The sequence below is a fragment of the Onychomys torridus genome, chromosome 5 (genome assembly GCF_903995425.1).
Source record: "Onychomys torridus chromosome 5, mOncTor1.1, whole genome shotgun sequence".
NCBI lineage: Eukaryota > Metazoa > Chordata > Mammalia > Rodentia > Cricetidae > Onychomys > Onychomys torridus.
Window position 1 is genome coordinate 122,461,698 of NC_050447.1, and position 21,264 is coordinate 122,482,961.

At 51.5% G+C, this 21,264-nt stretch overlaps 1 protein-coding gene across 7 annotated transcripts in view; it reads right to left on the bottom strand.

Moving 5' to 3' along the window:
- Window positions 1-1,037: 1,037 nt before the first annotated feature.
- Window positions 1,038-21,264, bottom strand: part of Wnk2 (WNK lysine deficient protein kinase 2) — a 114,244-nt gene continuing 94,017 nt past the window's right edge. Inside the window, exons 22-30 of one of the 7 annotated variants that reach the window (XM_036188043.1) lie at window positions 20,921-21,009; window positions 20,145-20,827; window positions 17,423-17,637; window positions 16,248-16,418; window positions 15,375-15,473; window positions 9,330-9,374; window positions 7,648-7,886; window positions 3,848-3,959; window positions 1,038-1,240 (exon numbers count right to left, since the gene is read on the bottom strand). In XM_036188043.1, the coding sequence (XP_036043936.1) occupies window positions 1,215-1,240; window positions 3,848-3,959; window positions 7,648-7,886; window positions 9,330-9,374; window positions 15,375-15,473; window positions 16,248-16,418; window positions 17,423-17,637; window positions 20,145-20,827; window positions 20,921-21,009 (1,679 nt within the window). In that variant the 3' untranslated portion in view covers window positions 1,038-1,214. Of the gene's footprint in view, window positions 1,241-2,368; window positions 3,960-7,647; window positions 7,887-9,329; window positions 9,375-15,374; window positions 15,474-16,247; window positions 16,419-17,422; window positions 17,638-20,144; window positions 20,828-20,920; window positions 21,010-21,264 lie in introns of those variants that run through there. The other 6 variants (XM_036188039.1, XM_036188041.1, XM_036188040.1 and 3 more) reach the window with 6 other exon arrangements.

Below are 21,264 nucleotides of genomic sequence, written 5' to 3' on the forward strand. Positions count from 1 at the left end.
CCTAGGAGCTCTATCCCAGACCCATTCCTGTGGGCAGGGCCAGGCTACTATCAATTATTTCCACGTTTTCTTGTCAAGGCAACTAAGAAGTTGTTGGCATTTGAGGGTGCACATGAATTTATGTGTGTGAAGGCTGGAGGACAACGTCAGGTGTGATTCCTCAAGTGCTCTCCACCTCTCTTGTGTGTATGGTGTATTTGTGTGTGTGCATCTGTGTGATGGTGCACTTGTGGGATTAGTGGCCAATTCTGGATTATCTGTCTCTATGGCTGTCCACTTTATTTGTTCAGACAGATCTCTGAACCTACAGTTCAGCATTTTAGGTTTAGGATGATCAGCAAACACCAGGGATCTGTACTCATATACATAAGCTTGTATAAGCAAGCATGTAACCCACTGAGCCATTTCCCTAGGCCTGCTTATCTGTTCAAAGCAGGGGCTCCCCCTGGCTTGGAACTCTCCAAGTAGGCTAGACTGGCTATCCAGTGAGATCCAGGATCCTTCTGTTTCTGCCTCCATAGCACTGGGATTCCAAGTGTGGGCCACCATACCTGACCTTTTGTATGTAGGTTTTGAAGACTGAATTCAGGTCAAGTATTTACTGACTGAGCCACTTCCCAGCCTGTTTTCTTGCTTTTTCATGTGAGCTTTTAACATACCCCACCATGAGGGTGGGTATAGCTCTTCCTGGAGCTGGTGGTCCTGTCCTCCACCCCCAAGAGGCTTCAGATCCCATGTTGGCTGGTTCCTTTCCTGATGGTTCCCATGAGCTCTGCAAAGGAGGCATACTTTCAGACCTCCACAATGCTCTTTCTTTGGTGAGGACAGATGACTTTGGTCTCCTTAGGCCAGAGAAAAGACCATATGACATGGAGCTGAGCAACAAAAGGGACCTTGAGTCTGTGCCCGAGAAGGGGCACTGGGTGATGAGCCTCCAGGGCCTTTCAGAGAATGGGCTGTACCCTCCCCCACCCTTCTCACCTAGCTCCTGCCTGCCCAGAGGACCACTGGAAAGGAGGAAGTTTGAAATACCAAAGTCCTGTCTCCCCCAAAATATGTTTTATTCTTGCATTACATTTGTGTTTCCAATTGTGAATAAAAAATGGTTAGAAAGTGGTTACAAAACAGCGTGAGTGGACTAGAGGAGTGGCTGCCCTGGAGTCTCTCACTTCTTCGCCTGGATGATGCAGTGTGGGCCTGGCGTAGAGGCCGGCTCAGTCGGGTTTTTCACTCTCAGGATCTAGAAAACAAAATGGCCACAGCTCACTACAGGCCTCTGAGGCACTGGCCTCTCACCCAAGGCTGGACTCTGATGCCCGTACACACAGCCCTACCTAGGCACCTGGCCCCTTTCCCAGGAGCTACTAAAACAAAGGTAGAATGGTGGAGCCAGAGCCAGGCCAGGCCAAGACTGTGCATTGTACAGAGTCCTGTTCTCTGCACAGAGCTTGGCTGACTGTCACCTGGGTATCTTCTGCTAAGCTAGACACTCAGCAATGACCACCTAAGCCCAGAAAGACAAGGTCTCACCCCTGTTCCACTGGACCATCCTGGACTGAGCTGGCCTTGAAGTCCTGGGGGAAAACAGTAACCTTCAGTTTTTGCTTCTGAATAGGGCCAGTGCCAAGATAAGGCACAATGATACAGTTGCAGGGGTCTGAGCAGAGGCATGAAGTCTAGTGCTATGTCCTGAGATAGCCACCTCTGGCACAATGGACCCCTGTTGTCAGGGCAGGTCTACAGTGCACACACGGCTGCCCATGACAGTTTGCTGCACCACTGTAGCTCAGGTCTTCCCCCTAACTATCACTTCTCACAACGCCCTAGGCTCTCTGGAAGGCTGGTGCCCCTCACGCGCCCTAGGTCGGCCCTTGACCAATTCTACTCAACAAGCTCAAGAGCAGCCCTTTTAAAAGAGAAGCCCCACCAACCCATGAAGAAGGGGAACCAGGAGTTCCTATGACTCATGCAAAGTGGGTTTTCTAGGACCTAGTGCCAGCTTCGATGGGCTGGAAATGCAGTCTGCCTTCTGTGAGATGCACCCTTTCTACTGCACTTCTGAAAACAATGCAGGTGCAGCTTGACTTGCAGCCCAGCCAATAGCCTGCAATGCCAGGCTTGAGGTAACAGCCTGGTGACATCGGGCCTGGGCCACAGCAGCAGGCGCAGTGCTGGGAGACAGGTAACCCCACCAGAGGCTTGACTCTCTTCTCTTAGCTCTATGAGCTCCACCCTCCAGGGTATAGCATACAAGGCTGCTGGCGCCAAGCAGAGGCCAGGACAGGCCCACCTAGGCGACCCATGTCTATCTTTTACAAGGCCACTCAGTTTGGCTTTGATACGAATAGAGGGCAAGAAAAAAAGCTGTCATTTCACAGTATTTTCAAGCAAACGTTTATTTTTCTCCTTCGCACATACAGTCTCTTGGGGATCCCATGCCACTAGTGTTGTCATAGTAGGAAAGGACTTGGGCGCAGGAGGAGTGAGAGAAGACAGGCTCACTTCACTAAGAAGTGGGCCTGTGTGGTTTTCAGACCAGACGCAGAGAACAGAAATCTCTTATTGCATTGTTGTGGCCTGGCAGAAGACTCTGCTCAGCCCCCTGAAAATTCAATTCTAACTGAATTGATGGAATAGTGTATTGAAACCAAAATAATTTAGCTGGTTCTCATGAGTACAGCTTAACTGTACAGTTCACAGCAGGGTCACCGCAGGCAGCCCACCCTCCAATTGGAGGCATAAAACATTTGCCCAGGAGTCAGGGGGCTTTCATCTCCCCCCCCCCCCCCCAGGACAAGTGTCATGGAAACCTCCAGAAATACTCCACCCCTCAGTAGGCAGGCCTGAGGATAGCCTGGAGAGGAATTTGCATGGTAGGGTGGGCAGAGCACAGGCCTCTGTGGAAACCATGGAAAAGGAAGAGAGTGGGGACCCCTGAGCCGAATGGTGGTGTTTGTCTGTATGGTGCGCATAACAGCCTGCTGGCTCCCAGGGCATTTGCCCGTTTGTTTCTTGGCAGGATCCTCACGGCTCAACAAAGCTGCTGATACTCCTCACAGGGAGAGCAACTTCAGGTGGGTCCTGTGGCTCTGTTATTGCACATGACCAGGGTGACCTCACTCTATCAAGGCTCATCCAGCATTGGCAGGTCACATTGTTAATGTTCACTTTAGTTTCTGTTTTTAAAGAAGGCGTTTACACTAGAACTATCAGCTTCATATCTGTACCCCATTCCCATCTCTGCAACATCACACAGTGGAGACAGCAATGTACATGTTAACTGTAATGAAATCCACCTTTGCTGATCAATGGCCTTTTTAAACATGTCTTTCCATCAGGAAACAGAAAAGCTGGAATTCAAGGCACTGGGCTGCTGCAGGGGGATGACGAGGTTCTAATCCTCAATCAAGGACAGGCAATGGATGTGAAGCTTGCCTGTGTAAGACTGTAGGGACCTAAGAGCGATGGGGTCTGAGGCAGCAGGGAAAGTGTCTTGCTGCCCTCTCCTGCCCCCTTGGCTGGGGCTCTGTGCCCTGGGCCCATGTGGAGGAGCCATGACGGGGCCACACCACAACTGGGTTCTTCCACACGATTCAGAGTGCTCCATCTGGCCAGGGCAGGGCAGAGGGCTACGTGATGTGCAGCCGGGGGCCTGGCGTGCTGATAACAGGTGGCCGCAGGAACACTGGCAGCATAGGGACCTTAGTGGGGCTCTGACTGCCCCAAGATCCCTGTGGGTTCCCTGAGGCCACCCAGGGCCCCCAGGACACAGGAACAGGGAGCAGGCCTCCATACTGACTCAGAGGCAGTGCACAGGGAGAGCCTGAGAGGCTGGAGTGGACAGTACCTGGTATGGGCACAGGCAGGGCTGGGGCGGCTCCAGGGATGGCTGTGCTGGACAGAGGGCCAGGTGCCGGGGCCAAACACGGTGTCCTCACTCCTGCTGGAGGTACAGTTGTCTATGAGACACAGAAACAAAGAAGAAGGCACAGGGGGCCGCAGTCAGTCGGTCTCCTCGTGTAGTCCAAATGTTGGTATGGGAAGCAGCCGCCCTCCCTTCCCGGCTTGCTACATTGAGGTCTAAGCACCTGTCTGTGGGCCATAAGCTCCAGGTGACCAAAGCCAGAGCGGGCTTGGAGCAGAACCTGCAGGGTGTGGAAGGCACACGAGTGACTCACACACTTCCGTCCAGCCAACACCACAGCATCTGGTTTGGTGGCCTAGTCACAGTATGCACCTACAACAGCCCAGGAGGCCTGTGGGAGCAGGAACTCTGGGGCAGGCCCTGTACTCTCAGCCAAGCACAGTGGCCTTAGAGGCAGGGAAAGGAGCTGTTAGTGGCTTCCAGAGCCAGCACCTCTGATGATAAGACTGGATATGACTACAGTGAGAGATCAAGAACTGGCAGCCTGCAGCATCTAAATAAAACAGTTGGGAAATGGAAGACAGTGACTATAAAAGGTTTAACATCACAGTCCAGTGGGCTTTGATGCCTCAGAGACACCCCACCTCACTCCAGGAGAAGCGTCACTGGAAGGGCTGTGCTGGAGTTCCCAGGTGAGCACTTGCCTAGCACATATGAGGCCCTGGCTTCTAGCCTCTGAACCATAAGCACACACAGGGCAGGATGGACACTCGCCAACACCCACACCATTTACAGAAGGCACACTCAGCAGTGAAGGTCTCCATGGAGCCAGCAGCCATACCTGCAGAGGGGGCAACGTTAGGTGCTCCCCCAAGGCTCCTTCATGTTTCCAGTCAACACTGTGAGGGGACCCAGCCAAGGTGAGACAAGAAAAGAAAAACTGCCTATCTGCAGATGACAACATTATATGTAGAGAAACCCACAGGAAAGGCTGAACAAGCAAACTTGTTCAGGACCATAGGCTTCTGGGCACCAGAATTGGTCACATTTCCACACACCAGAAATTTTCAGGACTGCACAGTTTACAACAGCACTCTCAATCATCAACCACCTTGGGAAGGATTTAATGAGTGATATTAACATCCTACAAAGATGTAAAGAAACAGATGCCAAGTTCATGGAACACTCAAGACCGGTAATATGGTAAAACTATCCAGTTCACTGACAGATGTAATCCATTGCCAAGAGAAATGCCAGTGGGCCACCTGAGACCTGCAAACATTTAGGACCCAGAAAAACCAAGAGATTCTTGAAGATCAACAGTGGATGATAACCTTACTACGAAGCTGCACAAGGCAATGAGGAGAGTGTTGGTTCATGCAGTTCAGGTATCATTGCAATGAGCAGATAAGCTACAGTGCATACAACAGCTAAAACAGCAAAACTTTCAGAAAAACACACAAACTAAATGTCTTCCATTTTATGTTCACCACTAAGAAAGTAATGGAGGGGGCTAGGGATCTGTAAGAGTTCCTGTGAGGAGCCTCCTGAGTTCAGACTCCCAGCACCTGCAGCCTGGTATGGTGGCATGTGTCTGTAACCACAGCACTGGGGAGACGGGTAGATGCCTGGAGCTCACTGGCTAGGCAGTCTGGCTGATTGGTAAGCACCAGGCTCAGTGAGAGAAAGACCCTGTCTCAAAAAAGGGAAGGTAGGGGGGGACAGAGAAGACACGAGATGTTGATGTTTGGCTTCATAAACATGCCCACACATAAGCATGTGCACACATACACTACATTATACTATACTATACACACAGAGACAGAGACAGAGGGGGCAAACTTTGGTAGAATATATATGTAATGTTCCAGGACAGGCTCCAAAGCTACACAGAGAAACCCTGTCTTGAAAAACCAAAATAAATAAATAAACAAATAAATAAATAAAAAATAAAAATAAAAAAGAACACGTGCTCAAAGGCAAACCAAGACAATAAAAAGAGTCTAGATCTCAAATTATTTTCACAAACAAATTTTTCCAACACAATGTCCTTCACATAATATAAAAACCTCACAAGGCAAGACAAGGAACCAAGGAGGCAAGCTGTGGAAAAGGAAAACAGGAAGTACTGTGGACATAAGATGCACCACTGAGACATTTGGCTGAGAACTGTAAACTTTTTTTAATTATTGAATTTTATTTACGTGTATGTGTGTATCTTCATGTGTGTCTGTGCAGGTGTCTATGAGGGAGAAGAGGCCCTGGATGCTCTGCGGAGCTGGAGTTAAAGCAGTGGTGAGCCTTGAGACACAGGTGCTAGGAACTGGACTTGGGTGCTCTGCAGGAGTTAGGAAGGCTGGAATTAGCGGCCTAGCCAAAGAAGTTTTTCTTTACTCCAGTGCTGGGGGCTAACCCAGGGTCCTCACTAACACTAGGCAAACACTCCGCCACCAACTCACAGTCAAACCTAAGAATCTTTCTAGAGATGTTAACCCAGAAGGAGAAATAAATAGTAAGAGTTAAAAAATGAATGAAATCGATAACAAAGGATATCAAAGATAATATATGGTTTTTTAAATGGCTCATGAAATTAACAAAGCCTTAAGACATAAGGACAAAAGGCAGCAAGGGAAGGAAGGACAGACACACAGAGAGACGTGGGAGGCATACATCACCAACACCAGGAACGCCACAGCCTTGGGATCATGCAGACAGCAGCAAGAGGCATCACAGTATCAAATGGCAACTGATTTGAAAGTTCAGGCCCATTTAGGGACAAAGTAGCAATTACCATGGAAGCAGAATTTAACCAGTCTGCCAAGACAGAACACCCAAACGTGTCAGGACTGGAAAAGAAGCCTTGCCCAAGAGATGGACAGATATGTGATGATTTCTGCCAGTCACCTACTGTAGGCGGTGGCATGCGATGCTCACCGCAGGCTTCCAATTCCTCTGTGTGTTTGAAAAGAGCCAAAGCCTAAGTTCACAGAGGGATGTTTTCCACACAAAAACAACACCCACAAGATACTTTGGCCCAGATGGATTCACCCATGAACTTCATGGATCATTTAAAGTAGAAGTAACAGCAATCTTCCACAATTTCTCCAGAAAGCTGGAAAAGTGGGGACACTCCTCCAGCTAGCTCTCCCAAAACCATAATGTGTGCCAAGATGTGCGAGGGTGGCTACTTGCCCGGCCAGTGTTGGCCGCAGTTGGATACAGCTGCCACCCAGGAGTGAGGAGTGCACCTGCCCTTTCTACAGCCTGAAGACAATGGAAGTAATGCAGATGCAGGTGTGTCTATCCACAGTGAGGGCGTGTTTCCACTTGGGGCTGTCCAACTCAAGGATTCTGCTGTATCTGAGTTCTAGAGTCGCAGGCTCAGCCTGACCCTGCTGGCCAGAAGGACCATAGGAAGTCACTTTTACCTCTCAATCATCACAGGGTCCAAGGCCTAATTTTTTTTTTTTTTTTGAGACAGGGTTTCTCTGCATAGCCCTGGTTGTCCTGAAACTCACTCTGTAGACCCGGCTGGTCTCGAACTCAGAGATCTGCCTGCTTCTGCCTCACGAGTGCTGGGATTAAAGGTGTGTGCCGCCGCCGCTGCCACCACCACCACCCAGCAAGACCTAATTCTTTTGGAGAAGAAGGACCTTGATCATGAAAGCCAAGTACTTAGCATGATGGCCATCTGGCACACAGGATTCCGGCAATAGCTCACAGCCACAGCCACCATGCCTGCCATATCCCTCCCGGTAGAGCCTGTGCCCATGTCCACTCACAGCCCGAGCCTCGCCCGAGGCCTCCATGTCCTGTAGCTTCTGCGTCTGCTTCAGCTGGTTGAGTGTGGGCTTCAGCTGCGCCGCGCCCACCGTCTTGGTTGTCCACTCATCCACCAGCTTGTGCAGGTCATCCGTGAAGGTGCCTTTCTTGTTGTTGCTGTTGTTCACCTGTGCCTGGACGTGCAGGGTGGGCTGGGGACCTGGCTCAGGGCCCGGGGCCAGGCTGCTGGTGGAAGACCCTAGGGAGTCATATAGGCCAGGATTGGTGACGCCACACACTCACTCAGCACCACTGACAGGCTGGCTGTAGTCATTCTCACACGATGGCTGGGACAATCAATGGCCTCACTCTGGCCAAGCAACACCTTGCTTCAAGAGGCGGTCTGCATCAGTGGGCCTTGCTGCCTAGTGTTAGACACCATGAGGCACTGTGTAGGCTACGGGTGGCTGGGCTGTGCCAGGCAGCCTCACTTGTTTCTTAAGCCAGGCCAGGGAAAAAGACTTTGAGCACCTGGCAGTCTCCATAAGAGTCCACCATAGGCCCACCACTGCATACCCCGCTAGACTCACACATGTGAGAACATGGGGAATTCATGGCACAGCCAGACACATATGGGCACTGGCATCCCAGGGACAGGGTCAGATTCTCAGGGCACTCTCTGGCCTACTTTGCAGAATGCTCAGCATGAGAGTGCCAGCACCACCCTTCCAGCACCCCTGGGCAGACTGTTCACTGTGTCCCTGTGTATTTTAGTTGCTTAGTAGTTTGGAACTCAAGACAAGGAAATGGTGCCTTTCCTTAGCCAAGCATTTGGAAAGGTGGTAATAAAAGATACCACACCTAGAGTCCCTCGGGGTGGGCTCCACACCCTCCACTCTACAGCTCAGTGATACTGGGAGGCAAGGAGCCAGGAGTTGCTCTGCAGACTAGAGAGCTTGGCTGCTTCTGTGAGAGACTGTTTTTATGGCCAACACAAGACTTACTGAATTGCCTCCTCTGCTCCTCCCTTACCCATGCACGTAATCCCACCTAGCAATTTTGAATAAGCCAATTTAAAATGTTTATACACCTCACCAAAAAACCCAAACAGCTAATGACCATCTCTTCAAACAAGATGCTCCAAAATGTAGTGAACTTTAGTGGCCAGCAATGGGAAAGCATAAACAAAGGATTACACGTTAGTGATGAGACTCAACACACAGCTATTGCTACATGAGGTTTTCAGCCAGAAAAAAAAAGAGGAAGGGGATTAAAAAATTAAAAAGACAAGAAAGAGCAAAGGTGTGTGTGTATGTGTGCATGTGTGTGGGGGGCCCAGGTCAACTAACACCCATCCAGTTTTGGTATCTCTCCTCATCGTCAGCACTTCAAAGAAACACTGTTGCCTAAGGTTTTGGAAAGGAACCCAACTAATCAACAGTGGTAAAATGTGGACACTGTGGAGAAGGACAGGCCTATTAAGAGGTGGCTGGCAAGATGGCACAAACTCTAGGAACCATGGAAACACAAAGAGGAGCTGGGAGGGAGCAGCTATCCAGACAGGCAGAAGCGAAACAGAGCCCTGCAGGTCAGGGCAGAGCAGGCCACACTTCCGCGGGAGGCCCTGATGCGCACTAGCCATGACAAAGCCCATGCGATGAGAGGGGGCAAAGGGGTTAAAACAAAAAACCCAGATAATTACTACTGCTGTGTTCTTTGCCTAGGCAGAGACGCTTCAGGGCTGACCCTGTAAGGAAGAACAAAGGACACAAGACCACAGGGTTAGGCAGAACAGCACACGCCGATCACACTACCACATGTAAGCAAAAGTCATCAGTGTGCAGGGAGGGACAGACACAGGCAGCAGTCAGAGCAGGAGGCCAGCCTGGCCTGGGAGAACAGGGTGGCATCCCCAGAGTTCGTGTGCAGGCTCTCACGGCCTTTGCTGAGGAGGTAGAGGTACCAGGGCAAGCCTCCAAGATTCAGGGAGAAGTGTTTTGTCTCTAAAAGCATATTCCAGAAAAAGAGAAAGGATAAAAAAAAAAAAAAAACCAGAAAAATAAACCAAAAATTTGCAAAGCACACTGCTGCTTGGGTTTCGAACACCAGGCCTTTGGGAGCCCCACTGGTTGAGGCAGGGAAACCCACTGAAAGTCAGCCACGGGGTCCCCGAATGGAGCCAGGCTCAGCCTGGGCTGGCCACCAAGGCTACCAGAGGTTTTCCAAGTGCAAAAAGATACATTGTTTTGCAGGTCTGAGGCCAATTCTGGATCCCAGATGGCTGCCTTGGATCAGGTCAGACAAGAGCAGGGATATTAGAGTCTGTCTTGGGGTTTACAGGGATTTGGGGAGACACCACGCCTCTTTTCTACCAGTTCACTCTCCCAGGGGCATGAGGAACAACCTAACTAGATCACCACTCTGGCCCCATGGTCCTGAGTCTGTTTGGGGTCAGGTGGGCAATACAGAACGTGACATCTGGCAGAGTCTGGAAGGATGGAGTAACTCTAACCCAGGACCAGCCTGGCCTACAGTGTGTGCTGCTGTTCTTTCTTATCCTATGGCCACTCTGGGAGCTACAACTGGCGAGGAAGAGCTCAGACTTCCCCAAGGTCACTTGGCAAGGCCACACTAGCACAGCAGGTCTGTATTCCAACCCCTAGCTCCCCCTCTCCTCAACACATGCCCCAGGAAGGGGGTGCTCTCACATACAGCACTGGCTCATGAGTTAGCTAGTCTAGAGGTCTGGGAAATCTCAACACTTACAACTTTTCTAGAAGGGCTGTTATTCTTGCCCTGAGGGATAGGATAGCGCATAAATGCTGGCCACACCCTGGCCAGAGCTCAAACCCAGCTGTGTGCACTGGACCTGAAGCACAGCTGCAATGGTCTTACCAATTTTAGTTCATCCTGTGTGGTTTCTAAGGCTACATGGGGAAATGGGGTGTTTGTTGAGCAATTCAATTTTCAAATGGAAAGAGGGGAGATAAACAGGAGGGATCTGAAAGATACTGTGTGTTTGGGTAGGAAATCTTAGTCTACTTTTGGAGGAAAAGGGGCTAGGGATTTGGGACTCAGTCCTGGCTATTGTCATACCGGGTAGAATGCCAGATGGACTGTTGTGGCTGGCCTTCCTGGATTTGGGTCTCAGGTGACCATGTATCAGCTCCCATCCTCCATATCCCTCCTGGATTGGCTACAGATGACCAGAGTAGGCAGTGCCAGCTTCTGGACAAACAAGCCAGTGTTTGTCACTTTATGTCAACACTAGGGCTACACTGCTCTCTGGCAGGACATGGTGCAAAGTCTCAGGGGAGCATCCAGGACTCCATGTTAACAGTCCTGCATTTCCCTAGATGGCTCCCAATATACCATGAACAGCGTCTCTCTACCTGGGGCATCTGATGAACAAGCTTGGCCCCGATCTCTACCGTGCCAAGAGAGGTTCTTGCAGGCTCCTGCTACTCAGGATAGTACTAGGTGAGTAGATCAAGCCAGCCAGAGGCAGGTTTCAACCAGTCCCAGCCAGGTCTCCTTGGATATTCCACTTGTCCTTGCAGTAAGGTGAGGTCTCTGCATAACGCTTTGGTTCAAACCACGAACCACTTGTGGGTTGACAGCACATCCTCTCCAGAATTCCACAGCCACCACCCTCAGGACTGTGGCTAGCAACAAGGACTTCTCAAGCATGGCAGACGTAAAGCTCAGGAGGAAAGACTAGGACATATACTTAAAAGAGGGGCTCCAGCCTGGAGCAGATCCTCACATCTGTACTCTGCATCTCAGCATTCAAATACTGATGAGGTTCACAGGAACAGACCTCCTTGGGGAGTCAGCCCTCCTAGTACCAGGTAGCACCCGCCCAGTGTCCCCTGTAGTGAGCCCAGGTAGCTCAGCTTCATCCCCCATCCCAACCTCCCATACTAACTATAGACCACTAGCTCCACCCCACCCCTCCACCCAATCCTGATGTCAAAAGCCAAAATACCCCCAGAGCTGTTTCTGTATTGAACAATCCTATTCTCAAGTGGAGACAATAACTAAAAACTACCCATGAAGCATCAGTTCAGAAACAAGCGATCTTGGTTCAGTCCAGTGTGATTTAGGGACATTTTTACTTGGCCTTGAGCTGTATAGCCCTGGGTCTTACAGAGCCTGGAGCTAACATGCCTCCTGCTTTTACAATCCTTAGAGTGGTAAGCCTCGAGTGTGTAAGGGGTCTCCTATGTGCCTTGTTGGGGGACCCCACTGGACTCTCTTACCACCAGCACGAGATAAGAACAATACAGAGAAGAGGGCTGGGAAGGCTTCAGAGGGTCCCTGCACCAGATCTGAGGCAAATGAGAACAAGATGAGGTGACGACACTGTGAGACCTCACATTTCTTGTGGCACAGCAAGAAACAAGACATGCCCATGCCTGCCTGAGCATGGGTAGGACACAAAAGAAGTGTCTCAGTAGGCTGTATCCATAGTTTGTCACCAACAGACACCTAAGGACACCCTTAGGTTCTGACTTGGACCTTTCCTCCTCAGTTCCATGGCCACTGTCTTTTAGGATAAGTATGGTAGACTGAATGCTACTGTCTACCAGAGAGGGACATGCAAGTGAGTTGTTGGGTCTGTGCCAGGACCCTGCCCAGGCTGGGAGAAGGGAACTAATATAGGGCCTACACTCCCAGGAGGCCTATGGTAGTTTGAATAAGAATGTCCCCCATAGGATCATATATTTGAATGCTTAGTCATCAGGGAATGGCACTACTTGAGAAGGATTAGGAGATGAGGCCTTCTTGGAGGAAATGTGTCACTGGGAATAGTTTTTGAAATTTCAAAAGCCTAGGCTGGGCCCAATGTCTCAATTTCTTCCTGCTGCCCGTGGATCCAGATATAGAATTCTCAGGTACTTATCCAGCACCATATCTGATTGTGAGCCACCATGCTCCCTACCATGATGATAACAGACTAAACCTCTGAAACTATAAGCAAGCCCTCAGTTAAATGCTTTCTTTTTTAAGAGTTGCTGTGGTTAACGGTGTCTCTCACAGCAACAGAACTCTAAGACAAGGCTTTTCCACCCACAGCCCATCTCCACCTGTCCCTTGTCTCATGTCCCGCTCTGCGCCTGGAGATCTCTGATGCTCTGCCTGGCTCCACCAGAGACGGTCCTCCAGCCCACCCAGTGACTTGAGCTCAATCTGCCCTTCTGGGGCTTTTTCCCCCTTCTCTGGGCTTCATGGAAGCCTAGATATTCTTGTACTCAAAGTTTAAAGAATATTTTCTCACAGCCTTCTGACTCTAGGAAGTAGGGGCGTCACACACCCAAGACATGAACTGATACTAAGCTTGATCAAGGTCACCCCTGATCACACAACTTCACAGAGACAGGCATCCTCTAGCATCTTACAGCCACTTGCATGCTCTGCCCCCAAAGCCCTTCTCTTCTCTCAGCCTCTTGACTAGGCTCCATCCTTCCATCATTTGGTCTTTCATGCTCAGGAAGCACTGATCCCCCCCCCCCCCCCCCACTGCTCAATTCTCACAGGCCTCACATCTTCTCTTGAGGATGCTCTGCAGTTTACCCAGAAACCAGCACACAGATATACAAATGTGATGTCTCAATGAGAAGCCTAGATCCCTAAAGCTCAGAGGCTAGCAGCATGCAGGATAAAAGGGCCTTTGGGGCTTCATTTCCCCAGAGTGAGCTGGCCCAAGACTCTCCCTACCTACTATGTACCACAGTAAGAGGTGCCAGAGTAGGGGTTCACCTAAGCTCTGCCTGGCAGCTACTTGAGAACATGTAGGGGTAATAGAATGCTGAGCCAGTCCAGCCTGCCTTGATAGTCAGGCTGTGGACCAGCAATCCATGTGCAAGTACCACACCTCAAGCTACTTGGCCAAGCCTGCTCAGATGTTCCTTCCTTCTGGTCCCCTCTCCCCACTGTTTTTTTGTTTGTTTGTTTTAAATCTCAGGCCAGTAACTCAAAGTAAAACCAACGAACACCGTTATGAACAAGACTGAAATAGAGAAGTTGCTCTCAGAGACATGACTGTGATCACTGTGACAAACTGCTATGCACTCTGCCCTGGGGACAGGACATACCCAGAGCTCCAAGTGCTGTCACACCTAGTGACCATCCTCATGTGAGTTGTGTGCCCACCAGGCACAGCCAGGAGAGGCATCAGGCAAGCAGGGGCAGAACAGGGCTGGTGGATGGGAAGAGACTCTGCTTGCTGCAAAGATATGAGGGTCACACAAAGGGAGCCTTCCTAGCCCTTATACTGACTCAGTAACTGACCAGAAGCTCGAGAGACGCACTGCAAGCCAGATGTCAGTGTGCCACAAGTGGGCAGACTACTGAACAGACAAGAAGATGCTGGGAAGCCCCTGGCACTTCCACACAGCCATGTGCCCTTGACCCATCCACCTGGAAAAGGATGACCCGCCGCGGGCCTCTGATGCAGGGAGAGGGAATGGCAATGGTCACCTACCACAGACATGGCCTCTGGGTCCCCACAAGCACAATGTATCTTTATTGTACAAGCAAAAAGTCATGTGCCCCAAACCAGCATCTCCAATCCAATTGTCAAAAATCTCGATTTTGTTTTTCAGTTAAAAAGACAAAAACCTAAAAGCTCCACAACGTTAGATTGATTTGCCAATCATTGTGAGGGTTAAAAACAAATCACACCAGGGTGAATTGGTGCCAGCAGGTGAGCATTCGTGGGCGCTAGAAACATGTCCCAGGGTGTGTGAGGGAGGCTGGCACTGGGTGTGAGTCTGGCAGAAGTTGGAGGAGCTGCTTCACTGGCTTCACCTCTCACATCACGTGGGTCAGCTGAAGACTTATGGAGCAGAGTGCCCAGCTGGGTGGGAGAGAACAGGGACCCAGGCAGGAAGCAGGCTCCAATGCAAGAGCTATGTGGAGTGGGGCAAGTATCTATCATCGTTTTGAGTGAGCAGGAGGTAAGGAGAGATGGCAGAGGGGCCTAGCCCTCCCTGCATGGTGGGGTAGAGGGCCAGAAAGCCCTAGCTGGAGCAAGCTCTTTGTTTTGAAGTTCAGGGGATGGGACTTGGGGCCTTTCTTTTGCATGCTAGGCAAGTGCTGTGCCACTGATTTATACCCCCCGACACCCCTGAAGCATATTCTTAGCATCTCCACATGCAGGGAATGGGAGAGAGGGTGGAGATGGGGCTGGGTGCTTGGCTTTGGCCCTACACAGAAGTCACACCCTCCAGGGACATTAGGGCTGTTATCAGTCTGCTACATGCATGTTGTGGGAGTCCAGGTACGTGTGTGACACACTGGGTATCTGGAGAAGGTTGGGGTTGTCTTTTTGTTGTCATTGAAACTGGGAGACAGCAGACATGTATACTGGCCACAATTGCAACAGAAAAGAAAACTACGTCCAACATCCAAAGAAAAGAAAATAAATGAGGTGACGGTAAGGGTACAGAATGCCCTGGCATACGTGGGGTGGAGGGGCCATGGAAGAGGTAGGGAATGCTGTTGCGCATGATTTTGGTGCCTGGGCACAGCCAAGAGCATGCACACAGCTGTCTGTAGCTGCGTGACTATGGACCCTGTGTGGTGGGAAAGGCTTGTGGGGTCCACCTTTTGACATGGAGGAGGTGACTTCAAGGGGTTGGAGTGGCATCCTATGAAATGTATGAGAGGTAATGAAGACAGGGCAGGGAAGGGAGAAACCAAGGGCCAGGAGGCGGGAAAATACAAAAGAACAAATACAGACAGATGGACACAGATACGGGTCCACTGAGGAATCGAGCACGAGGCTTGCTACTAGACTTATAGGCCCCTCTCTCAGACGTTGGGTGGTAAACCGTCCAGCCTGCAAATGAATATAAAGGGAAGAAAACAGAGAGACACTTATCAAGTACAGGTCGCTGCGATTCCTCCTCCACACCAACAGCCACATCAGCCTCGTAACTTAACATCCACGGCTCCGCCTAGCCCAGCCCCAGCACCAAAGCCACTGACCACAGGATGGGCGGAGGCGACAGTAGGAGCAGAAGAGAAGCGGCCCGGAGGAGGATGGGTGGGGTGGGTGGGGCACCTTTATTAGTCACCATGATTTCTCTGGACAGAGATGGTGAGGACAGGAAAGCGCCTTATCGAGCAGCTGCTGCCGTCCATGGCAGTGATGAGCAGACATCCCAGCCTGAGAGCTGAGCCCTTGTCCCCTAGCCGTCCCGTGGACTTTGGAAGGACCCGGTGTTTACCACCGTCTGGCTCTGCTGTGGGAAGCGGGCAGGGCAGGGTAGCCAGGGCCTAGGAATGGGCATCGCAGAACACAGCAAGATGCCAGGCCCCGTTCCCTCCCCAGTCATCGGGCTGATCCCTCCTGGTCCCGGCCACCTCCTGAGGTCCACCTTAGCAAACCCATCACCTGCCTCTGAGCCGCTTACATGGCGAGACAATTCCATTCTTTGTATCCAAAGACTACGCCTTTACATTCTTATCCTTTTTTGTTCGTTTTTAGAAAGCTGCTTAGCAGCCTTAGCTGTAGCTCTGGCCCCCTCTACACACACAGGCGTGCTCCTGGGACACCACTGAGGCCCTATGTGGCTGGCACATGCTTGGAGACAGGCAAGCTGGAAATCACCTTGGCCATGCGCTCCGCCTCCATCACTGGCTAAACCGGAGCAGATGTCTGTGGACAGGGAGGCCCGGACGGAGCAGGGCTGCTGAGTCTGAACTGCCTTGGTGCCCGGGGGCGTGCTGGCGTGGGCAGGGTCCTTAGTGGGAGGGCCTCTGCTGGAGTCAGACAAATGACCTGGGCGAGGGGGGGAGAAGAGGTGACAGGCACCATGAGGCGCCAATGGGCAGGGAAGGGTGTGGCTGGGTTGGCTTCCTACTCTCTGCTGGCTGACCTTGAGGAAGTTGAGTCTTCTTAAGAAAACCAGTACAGACAAGATCCTGGTCTAAAGTGCTGGAGCCAATCAAAGAAAGTGTCCCCCTTTACTAAACCCCAGTGTCATGCCAGACCTATGCTGTTCAAGTAAGTGGTAGGTAATGGACGTGGGCTCAAAGTAGCCTTTCTGAGTCACTGCAGAGCCTCCCCTCAGCTTTAGGATTGGCACTGGGTTTGTATCACTTGTGCAGGTGGCTCACAATTAGGGAGTGCTTACAGATAATTCACTAATGCCTTCCCATTTGGCACACTTGGAGACTGGGGTTTATGGATCCTCCCCACTCAGAGCATACCCTGCAGCACAGCTCTAAGCATCAAAGGTACCCTACATGCAAAGGGTGCTGACTGGTGCCTGGCCTCTGCAGCACCAGGGACTGGGTACCACTATTGCAAGGCCTGGAGAATAACCCATCCTCTCCCTGCCCACAAAGGCAGCCACCTGACACTCAGTGAGCACACTATTGTGTGCCTGGGTGACAGGGCCAGAGGAAGCAGTTACTTCTATCCACCCCAGGCTGTATCCTGCATGGAAGAGCAGGGATGAAGTGCCCTGGGCCTTCCTAGGTGCAATGTGGCCCAGGAGTGGTTCCTTCCTTCCATGTGGGGCTAAGGCCTGGCTCTGGGCAGCCCCTATTCTCACACAGGCCTTTCCATCTGGCATTAGTGTGGAGGCCTGAGGTTTCTCTGGGCTTTCAGAGACTCTCAGCTCCAGCAAAAGGAGATCCAGGAAAAAGAAAACCCCACACACTCTTGTAGGTTTGGAGATATTGCAGCAAGTCAGAGCTAGCCTCTCAGGCTAATTTGGGGTCCCTCCCAATACCCTCCCTCTTCAGCCCAGGTACAGCCCTCCCCTAGAAGCAGCAGACCTGTGCTGGAGGCCACGACCTTGAGCTGTTGCACCAAGGGGTTCAGCAGCTTGCCAGCCTTCAATTTGCTCTTGCTGGTTTTTCTCCTGCGGCCCATGGGAGGTGCCGTGTGGAAGAACCCCACGTTGGGAGGGAGTGGCTTGCCCAAGCGGCGGTACAGGGCTTCAATCTCCTGCTTCTGTTGGCTCTGTAGCTCAGAGATTTCCTTCAGGTGCCTGGAGCAGAAGAGAGGAGGTAGGGCTGGTGGGCTTTTCCTGCAGGGAAAGGCTGGGCTGTCTGGGCACAGGGGATGCTACCTGTCTGCAGGCTTTCAACGACACTATCTAAGCCAGAGAACAAGGTGAAGGACACAGTTCAAGTTTTCAGACATCCGGAATCATGACTACTAAATTGTCTCAATAGCCAAGGAAGCAAACATTATTCCTCACCTATACTTCTGCTTGCAATTAAAACCCTAGGTTTCGGAGCAGTTAGAGTAAACTAGCAGATGTCTGGAACCAAAACTACCTTCCTTTCTCTCTCCTTCTTTCTTTCTTAGGCAGTCTCCTGTACCCAAGGCTGGCCTCAAATTTGCTACGTAACCAAAGAAAATCTTGGACTCCTGATTCTCCTGCCTCTACCTCCCAAGTGCTTGGATTATAGGTGTGTGGCACCATGCACAGCTGGCCTACCTCTGTTTATTAGGGCTAGGTGTGTTATTTCCTCCATGCTAGGCAACTGCGGAGCAGTTAGAGAAGGGACGGCACCACGTGAGACTTGTGGTTGGCGTATAGTTCCACTGGGGCTACTATGGAGGGCTACAGTGCTGGTTTGATGCAGGTGAAGGCAGCTAGACTGCTGGTGTGGGCAGTCTCTAGGACAGCTCGAGGGAAGGATGCAGTGGCCCCACTGGGCCCTATGGTCTCACTTGCCACCTCCCTGCTATTACTCTTCTGCAGTGGTAGGAGGTGAACTTCACTGCTCTTAGGAGGCCTGGTACCACCCCAGCACGGAGCCTAGACTATTTCTTCCATCTCTTGTGTTGGGGAAACAGGTGGTTTTCAGAGTTGAAAATGAGAAGTTCTAACCTCTCTCCTATATCTTCAGTGATGCCCAATCTTGTGTTTTAAGACAAGGTTTTCTATGTACTCCTGGCTGGCCTGGGGCTCAATACGCAGCCCAGGCTAGCCTTGAACTTGCAGCAATCCTCCTAGCTCCACCTGCAGAGTACTGGAATTGTAGGAGAGATGCTAAACCTAGCTCTCTAATTTTTTAAAAAAGACTTTAGCTCAAAAACAAACAAACAAAACAACAACAATAAAAAAACCACACACATAAATAAAAATAAAGTATGAAAGACCTAGTCAGTAAAATGCCTGCCATGCAAGCATGAGGACATGTGTTTGGGTTGCTAGCACACCTGTAATCCCAGCACTGGGGAGGCAGAGGCAGGAGGAATTTATGGCTTGCTGGCCAGGCAGTCCAAACAAATTTGTGAACCCCAGGTTCAGTGAAATGCTTAGGTGGGAAGTGATTGAGACACCTGATTTTGACCTCTCTGAGCTCTTCCTTTGCATACACAAAGAAAGGTGTGTGTGCAAACCTGCACTCTGACACATACTAGTGCACACACACACATGAACATTACCACACATAAACCAATCAGTAAACACCAAGTGGAAGCGATTTTCTCCCTGCAAATGCACAGAGAGACAGCAGTATTTCTAGAGGAATGCTGGCTGCCTGCGGGGCTGCTTGTGTCAGTGGACATGACCCCTTCTTCAGGATTCGGAGCACAGATCTGCTCTGAGGCCTCAGGTGGTGTCCATTCCTCCACTGTCTCACCTCAACAGAAGTTCCACTATGGTCACTTGGGACTACCTTGCCAAGAGCCCCAAGACTGGCAGTCTTCATGCCCTGCCCTCCACACAATCTTGCAGAAACTTTGCAGTCTCACTGTCCCCTCCTCTCAGGGTACCTGTAGTTCCTGAGCTCACTCAGACAGCTGCAATAAACCTCTGCTCTTCAGCCACTGGTGGGGTCTCGTGGGCCACACCACAGGAGCTCCCCCATTAAACTCCACCCTCCCGCCCCAAAAGGCAGCTTATGGTACTAGTGATCCTTGACCACAGAGGGGCAGAATGAGTACTTCCTGGGTGAGAGGCAAGCAGAGAGAAACAGTGTCAGGGTCATTCTGAGATAGGGAGAGACAGGCAGATCAATAGTGAGGGAAGAAGGAGAGGAAGGAAAGGCTGAAGAAGGTACAGATCTCCTGACCCCTAGCGTGTCCTCCCAGAGGTGACAGAGGAAGGATGGGGTGACATGCCGCCCAGAGGAGCCAGAATCATGCAGGTGGCAGAGAGTGGTTGGCCCAGTGCAAAGATATCCTGGATGGGGCCTCTTTCCTCAGTTTGGAGGGTAGAAGTAAAACGATCTCTTCACTGTCCTATTGCTCGATTAACACCCACCAGTGGATGCTTCATGGCCAGAACCTAAACTCCATCCAACATTACTCACCAGGCCCAGCCTGGCTAGATGAGCCCGCCCCAACCATACTGGCCTGTGGCCGCCAACCCCTCCAGATGCTGGTTGGGTGAGCTCCACTCTGGCCAGATGAGCCTTGCCCCCTAATAATGGTAAGCCTCATCATTACATACTGGTCAAATGCGCTGTACCCCTCACATTATCCAGGTCAGCCCCCCTCCCACACCTGACCAGGTGAGCCATGGCCCCCACAACGTACTTTTCCCGCAGACTTCGCAGCTCCTTCCTTATGTCTGCATCCTCAAACTCTGAGTCATTGTCGCTGCTGATGTAGGATGACTGGGAGTGGAAGGAGGTGATGCTGATGGTGGGGACCTTGACACCTGCCCTGCTGGGTGTCTCAGGGCCCAGCGAGCCTGCCCGTGAAGACCTGTGCAGGAAGGCAGTGGCCTTCTTCACAAAGTCACTTGCCACACCACCACTACCCGGCAGAGAGGACTGCTTCTGCACCTGAGGCCTCCTCCTCGGGCACTCATCCCCAGAGTCACTGGAGGCAGGCTCCTCAACGCCAACCTCGATGGAGGAGGCTGTCTGCACGCGCCGCACTACCAGCTTCACGTCGGGGCTGGAGGGGATCTCATCCAGGTAGACATCGGGTGGGGCCGAGTAGCGCAGGCTGTGAGGTGACGCCAGAGTCCACTCGTCTTGTGTGCTGACCACAGAGAAGCGGCCCACGGTTTTGGCTGGAGAACTGCTGTCCTGCTGCCCTGGCCGCTTCTGAGGGGACCCGGAGACCCGAGCGCCACGCATCTGGGCTGGGCTACCCTCTGTGAAGGTCCCTGGGCAACTCTGCACGGGTGCAACCAAGGCTTCTCTGGGAACACTACTGTTCCGATCTTTGGGATCCATGTGTGTAGTAGGGGTGGAAGAAATAGGGGTATCCTGAGGGAAGGGGTGAATCGAAGAGTCTATGAGGACCAGCTGTGGTTAGAAACCCCTGCCCCCTCTGGCTAGTGTGTTAAGAGTCACCTTTACCTGGGGGACACTGGGTGCTGGGGGGGAGTCTGAGGCCACCTGCCCTGTGTCACTGTCACAGCCCAGGGTGTTGCTGGAAGATGACTCTGCTGTAGGAACATGACAGCATTACTGAGGCTGGAGAGAGAGAACAGTAAAGGATGACTCACAGCCCAGAGGCCCCCGAGGTGGGAGTGGCTGCGGGGGCAGGGAGGGGTGACATCCCAGGGACTCTGGAGACTGAGAAGGCACTGTGGTGCCCTATCTCGGGACATCACAGCCTGGAAGACATCCACAATCCTGGGGAAGGGAAGGGGTGTTGGGAGGAACACTCTTGCTTTGGGCACTCTGTACTTTGGTGGCTG